General features: G+C 33.8%; 1 protein-coding gene across 2 annotated transcripts in view; it reads left to right on the top strand.

The window, feature by feature from the left end:
- Positions 1-4,338, top strand: part of CUL3 (cullin 3) — a 123,862-nt gene extending 119,524 nt beyond the window's left edge. For both annotated transcript variants that reach the window (XM_051848110.3, XM_051848111.3), the window contains exons 15-16: positions 747-892; positions 2,656-4,338. In XM_051848110.3, coding sequence (XP_051704070.1) covers positions 747-892; positions 2,656-2,787 — 278 coding nt within the window. In that variant the 3' untranslated portion in view covers positions 2,788-4,338. The remainder of the gene's footprint in view (positions 1-746; positions 893-2,655) is intronic.
- Positions 4,339-7,228: the final 2,890 nt, after the last annotated feature.

Below are 7,228 nucleotides of genomic sequence, written 5' to 3' on the forward strand. Positions count from 1 at the left end.
TCAATCTTCTGTTTTCTTTTTCTGCTATTTTAATTAGAATGAAGTTGTAGGAAAGAGGTCTGTCTTTTGTATTCCCTTAGCAGATGCTTTGAAGACTAGGGGAGGATAGAGTAATGTTCTGATAAAGCGTGAATGAATTTGTGATAAAGATAGTGACATAAAAAGCTCATAAAATGTATTACCAGAATTTGTTAGATAATAGAATTGTTGAAGATTCAGATAAGAAGTACAAATGAATTAACTTGACTGTTGGGAATTTCCGTTAACTGATGCCCTAGTGGTGTTTTTAATTACTTATTTAGCTGACAGAATCTTGACAGTACATGTTCTTTCCACTCATCAGTGCTGTAGAGATTACAACTGTATTTTGAATTAGATGACAATTCACATGTTTTAGATAATGTTGGTGAAGTTTAATTTGAAGCTGAGGTGGTAAAGTATTAGTTGACCTGTGGAAGTCTCATAATAAAAATAGTTTGCTGTTAATTTTACTACTGAAGAGATCCAGCTACATTTTTCTTTCAGGAAAAGAAGTGTCTTATTCTATGAAAAGAAAGTTTATTTTATTGCCGTAATATTAAATTCTTTATTTTTGAAAATTCAAAATTTTTTAGTATTTGGATTAATAAGTATGTATATATTCAGAGGTTGCCATTGGTTTTTCTTTGTAAATAATACTGTATTAATTACTTATAAGCCAAATGTTTTGATTGCATTTATTGCAAATGCTTTTATTTCTATTTTAGTTGCTGCCAAACAAGGTGAATCCGACCCAGAAAGGAAAGAAACAAGGCAGAAAGTAGACGATGACAGAAAACATGAGATAGAAGCTGCTATAGTGCGGATAATGAAATCTAGAAAGAAGATGCAGCACAATGTTTTAGTAGCAGAGGTGAGAACACATCAAGACTGGGGTAACATAGAAGCAGAGAATAAGGTTACTAACAACTTTTATTTAGCAAAGTACTGTTTTCGGCTAATTTTTTAAACTTAAATTAGTAAGCCACAGTTACATACCACTTTATTAAAAGCATGGCACTTACTTTGAACTAAAATACCTTTCTAAGGACAATAGGGTATTTTCACATGAAGAATAAAGAAAAAAAGCTTCACTTCTACTTTTTTCTTAAATATTTTTAATTTACCATTTATTGAGTGTTTTTATTTTATAAATTGGGAACTTAAGGAGAAGGAGACCCACTAAGAGGCCATTAAAATATATCCAGTAAGAGATGAGTGCTTAGAGCCTATGTGAAGAGTTTGTAGAGGGTAGGAAGGTGAATTAAAGTAATTGGGAAGTAGAATTGGCAGGCGATAGTAAATTAGAGGGGAAGAGTTGAGGATCCTCAACCAGAAAGGGAAAGGTAATATGCTACTGTGGTCCAGATTTTGGTTGATAACATTTTGTACAAATTAACGTTATTGTATTTCAGAATATCTAGGGCCAGTATCCATTAGGTCAGTTGGAAGCCTTTAATGTGAGGACTGCAAGTTGAATTGGAAATTGAGTATGTGGTAATGAGGTTAAAGCCATGTGTTTGGATTAAGTTACTCGAGGGTAGCCTGAAGAAAAAGAAAAGAAAACTATAGAATAGGCCTCTTCGTCGTGATTTAGAAAGCAGTGAGAATAGCAAATGGCATTGAGGAAAGGCCTTTCAACCCTTGTTTTCAGAATGTGATTCCTAGACCAACTACCTCATTCTCACCTGGGAACTTGTTAGAACTACATGTACTCAAGCTGCACCCAGACGGCTGCAGGTAGAGCCCAGCAGTCTGGTTTAACAAGCTCTGTCAGTAATCCTGAACTATGTGCAAGTGCGGGAACATCGCTATGGAAGCAAAGCAAAACAAAACACAGTGAGCATCATATGGCAAGGGAAGAGAATCACAAGGTGTGCAAATGGGCAGTAATTTCAAAAATAAAGACCAAGGTGAACACCTGGCAGTTAGATGACTGGGTAGCTTTCCCAGATATTTTCACTGGACTGTAAGATTGGATATCCATGGCAGTGTCCTGGGAAGTAAATGAAGTGAAACCAAAAGTGCCTTGTCCGTTGAGATACTGACTAAAGGGGAAAGGAAATCTCAGGTGGGTTGAGAGCAGGTTTGTTGCCATTGATGTTGTAGATTTTAGTTGCTAAATGAAGTGTTGGAGATTTCAAAGAATTGTCAATCCTGTGGGCCTTGGGAAATGCAGAGAAGAGTGGTAAAACAAGCACTTGGTATGAGTGGCCATTATTCCAAGACATTACATCTGTTAACTCATTTAGCATTCACAGAAGTTTCCCAAGATCCCAGAGTTAGTTAAGTGATAAAGAGTTGGAATTTAACCCAGGTAGTCTGTGTCCAGCATTGTGCTCCTAAACACATTATGCTACTCCAGTTCTGTGAATTAATAGTGCCAAATTGGTTAATTATAGGTGGTTTCCAATTAATTTAACTACTAATTCACTTTAACATTTATACACATTATGTAGCATAAAATACATTTTGATGTGAGGAAGTATGTTCTAAATAAAACCTTTAAAATTTTTCTGTGTTTTATCCCTGAATCTTAAAGTGATACATTAGTTCTGGTCAAAGATAGTATTTTTTGGTGTTTATATGAAAATAAAATTTTTGGTAGAAATAAGTCCTTTTTACCTTCTTTTTTAGGTAACTCAGCAGTTGAAGGCTCGATTCTTACCAAGCCCAGTTGTTATTAAGAAACGTATTGAAGGACTAATTGAGAGAGAATATTTGGCACGAACACCTGAGGATCGCAAAGTATACACATATGTAGCATAAAATGCGCTCAGAAATTTGATTTACTCTTGGACTGTACTATTCGCATGGACTGGGAAGTTCTTTTAAATCATTAATATTAAGACGACCATCTCTTCTATTAAATTACAGTACATGTTCTAGACCATTCAGATCAAGCCTTTACTCCCTTTGAGAGTTTTCAACATCAGTTGATTGAGCTTCAGGCTTTACAACGTTTATCCCTGTAGAGATCATCTTTACAGTTCCTCGGGAAAATGTGAATGTGCCGCGTTTTGTTTTCAATACTGTATGAAAACAGGAAAAAATAAAACAAAAGTTTAGAAAATACAGCTCATTAAAATAAAATTGTTGGATTTCATTTCCCCAGGTCTTCAGTGTTGATGTAAATGTGTTTCTGTAGTGTTGCTTAGCACTTTGCGCATTGTGTAAGTTGGGTCACAAAAACGGCAAAAGAAATGCAGAATTCCCAATTATCTTGCTTTGCTTAAGAAATTTCTTTAGGTAGTCTTGTTTAATTTAAAAGTTTGATAAATATACAAAGACCCAGGCATACAATTTGAGCATGCTTTATTCTACCACTTGCACTTACTAATCTTATAGCCTTATGACCGGGAACCTTTGTTTTGGGCTGAATATACCATGAGTTGGTTTTTCCCTATTGTAATTTGAGATTTCCCAAATTAAGTCTTAACAGTGATTAGGTTTTGTTCTGAGTTATTTCTAGAGAAAGAAAATATTTTAGTATGTATAAATTGTACAATAATTTTTGCTGTTGTACTCACTGCTAATAGTGGATTGTATAGGGTGATGTTTTTATTTCATTTATTGTAGACGAAAATAAATGAATTTAGTATACACATACCCACTAATTCAAGTATGTCAGAGCACAAAGTTGGCAGCTGGTTATATTTAATTCAGCCCCTCTGAAAAGCACATGTAGTCTATACCTTGTTTATAAATATTTTAGGTTCCCCCCTTCCTAAATATATATTTTGTGAAACTGGTACACTATTCATTTTTTGTTTAAAGATGCAATAAATATAATTACTTTGATAGTTTTAACAAAATCTTCAGTTCTTGCAGCTGTGTTTTGGAAAGTGATTAAGCAATATTTTTCAAACCTGATGATTCTTGGGTATTTAGCTCTTGTCCTCCAAAGAGTCATCGTTTCATGTTTTCAAAGATGTGCTTTGTGCTGAAGATTGATGTAAGTTATCCTGTGCTTCCAACTTTCACCAATGTTTTTTACCTGATTGATCTGCCAAGGATTATAGTTTGCTTTATTTTAACTTCAGAGTATTTTTATCTTCAATTTTATTTAATTTTGTTTCATTTAGTTTTTATAAGACAATGTTTCCGATGTAATTGGGGCAAACCACTATAGATTTCTGTTGGATAGAAAAATGAAATGTTACTAATAACTTCAAATAACTGGGGGCCCTTCATTGACTATTAGTGCTGTTGATACATTTATTAGAATGTATATCTCAGAAGATGGTTTCTGTTTAAATTTATGGTCAAGATACAACAACTGAATTCTAATATGGATTAAAACGCCACATAAATATTTTCCCCCATGCGTCTTGGGTTATAATTTTCCTTTTATATTCAAAAATATGCTTTTATTGCATTTAATTTTGTCTCTGTTTTGTAGAATTATAGACTTTATGCTGTTAAATTCTACTTTTTCCACTTTTACATCATGCATTTAAGAGGCCAATGAAAAATGTCATGAACCTTACTTTTGGGAGACTTTTGCCATACTTTTGTCAGTAAATCAGATGTAACATGGAAAACTGAAGGGTTTCACTTTCTGATTTTGATATAATTGGAATTTTCTCTGATGATAAGGTGTTTACAGGAAAGCATTTGTACTTCAGGTTTGAGAACTTCTTTACTGCTGTCAGTTCCCAGTTCAGTGATATTTAACACCTTGGCAAAATAGTGACAGCTGAGATACTAAATAGGAGAGATATAAAAACAATATCCTACGTGAGACATTTAACAATAACTTAAGTGCTAGTTTAACACATTAAAGTAGGTAAAGTCAACTTTGTCATTGTTTCAAATGTGGCTGTATAGATCCAATCCAGAGTTTAGGAACAAGAATTGTTAGTTTTGTAACACAGGTTTGTTGGTATTTATGATTCTGAATACTTAACAAATGCATTAAGACATTTTGCTGAATTGTAGTTGAATGGTTGGGGAATTCTGGTGTTGGCTACATTGAAATTTTGTAAGCAAAATTAGGCCACCACAGTATTTCTGTGTTTTAGCCCATAAGTGTTATTTTAGCTCTTAAAACTCATAAGAAACATTTTGACCTTGTTTTCTTTTCAGTGAGAGATCATTGATGGTGCTTTCAGTTAACATTTTAATTTAAAATAATGATACTTCCTAACCATTCATTCAGTCCTGTTGATGTGAATAAATTTTGGAAGAATTTTAAGGAGGGTTCAATATATAGTTTTCCAGCTACAAAAATGATGTAGTCTCTGTTCAGAAATTGTTAAATTGTAATCATCTGTTGCCATTTTCAAATCCAGGACAGTATTTATTTTAAACTGTTGTATTACTTTAAGATTGAAAGTTCATTGTGATTAGGGAACACACAGCCTCACAAAATAAAAAGTGGTTGTGATTGCAAGGATTCTTATGTCAGTGAATTTAAAAAGGGAGTGGGGAAAGGGATGCATGCCTCTCTAAAGGATATTCTAGAGTCAACTCTAATTTTGTAAACCTAAATATGCACCACTCCCAAGCCACTGCAACGATGTTAGGCCCTCTCAAGAAGAATCCTTGTTGTAGTGAAGCCCTTTTGATGCTTTGTTTACCCAGTAAGTTGGGTAGCAGAAAAGATTTGTGTGAGAACCAGTGATTTTTAAGATCATGCCTGTATTTCTAGAATCTCCACCTTGGCACCATTTCAAACCTTTAAGTGCTTCCTCAGTTTGGAAAATAATTTTAATATGTTAAATCCAGGTAATACTATTTTTGTTTAGTCTTAAATATTTACCTTGGGTAACTAGTATTACAGAATTTTACTTTGCCTTTCTACTGTATCTTAAGACAATTTCTGTAGCCTAATTTTTCATAAGTTATATATACTATTTTTGGAAGGAAGGAAAGCTGTTACATATCAGTTGGTAGATGGTTTACTTTGCTTTACTTTGGTGCATAATCAGTAAATATTTTGCATTCTGTTGATAAACATGTTAAAACATTTCAGGTTAACAAAATTTTTACAAGTCACTTCTGGTCCCCAAAGCAGAAATAATTAGAAATATTAAACTGTAGTAATGAGATGCTTACCATTTGCCAGATGCTTTTCTGAATGCTCTGTGTATATTCAGATAGTTGCCACAACGTTGTCCCTATGAAAGGAAGAGCCATCACGCCAGTGTTTTCCTAGGTTGTTGCTAAAATTGTTAAAGCCAAGAGTTGGGTATAGGTTTATCTTGGCTTCTGACTTCTGAGCCTGTGTATTTCCCTCGCTGCAAATTGACATGTTTTTTTCATTTTAAGCAGTTTATTGTGCTTCATTCGTGCTTCATTCACATGAATGAGTTTATAATAGGGCAAGCAAGTTAAAGATATTACATGAGAATTTCCATAAGGAGTTTGACATATTTTCATTAGCTTTACATTATTTGCTGTTAACTTTTGGCAGGAAGGGAAACAAGATCCTATTCTGGAGTGAATCCCCTTTTTAAAGAAAATGTGCCATCACAAAAGTGGATAACACAGATGTGTATTTTAAAGGAAAACTGGCAATTTAGGTTGTCTTTATTGCACGCTTTCCCTGCACTAAAGCAGTTGGGCAGTAAAAAGGAAGAAAAAGTCATAAGAATGACAGAGAATTTAGTAAGTATTAATAGAGATCAGTCATGAAGCTAGGTTTCAGGACAGCATGAATTACTAAGACGTCTTGAAGCTCAGTTTAATATTTTCGGAAATAGATTGATGAACATCATTTAGGTAATTTGATCCTCAGTGTTAAGGCCTAAGTTGACCTTCGATAAGGCTCACAAAAATAGCTTCAAAATTGTACATGAACGGACTGGTGGTGTGGCAGAGCAGAACAGTCCTTTTTTTTTTTTTTTAACAATTCATTTAAAAAATAATAGAATTATACATGAAGACTCAAGTATATGTATTTTTATATTTTAAGCAACAGTAAAATTGTCAATTTTCAGTATTTTAATGAAGTATAATTCAGATAATATATGACACCATATTACATGCAGGAATTCTTGCAGTGTGGGAAAAGTCTGACTCAGATTCCTCCAGCAGCTGGGATTCTTGAATGCATACCTCTTCCGTGTAATTCCTGGTATGTGGTGGGTGTAGAGGCACAGTAAGTCTGCCATGAATGTGCTTAAGGAGGACAGACCAAACATCTTTTGAAAACAGGTACTAACATTTTAAAATTTATCCTATATTGAGGTAAAATAGCATGCAC

The sequence above is a fragment of the Oryctolagus cuniculus genome, chromosome 3, assembly GCF_051225735.1.
Source record: "Oryctolagus cuniculus isolate XC-2025 breed Fujian yellow rabbit chromosome 3, ASM5122573v1, whole genome shotgun sequence".
NCBI classification, from domain to species: domain Eukaryota; kingdom Metazoa; phylum Chordata; class Mammalia; order Lagomorpha; family Leporidae; genus Oryctolagus; species Oryctolagus cuniculus.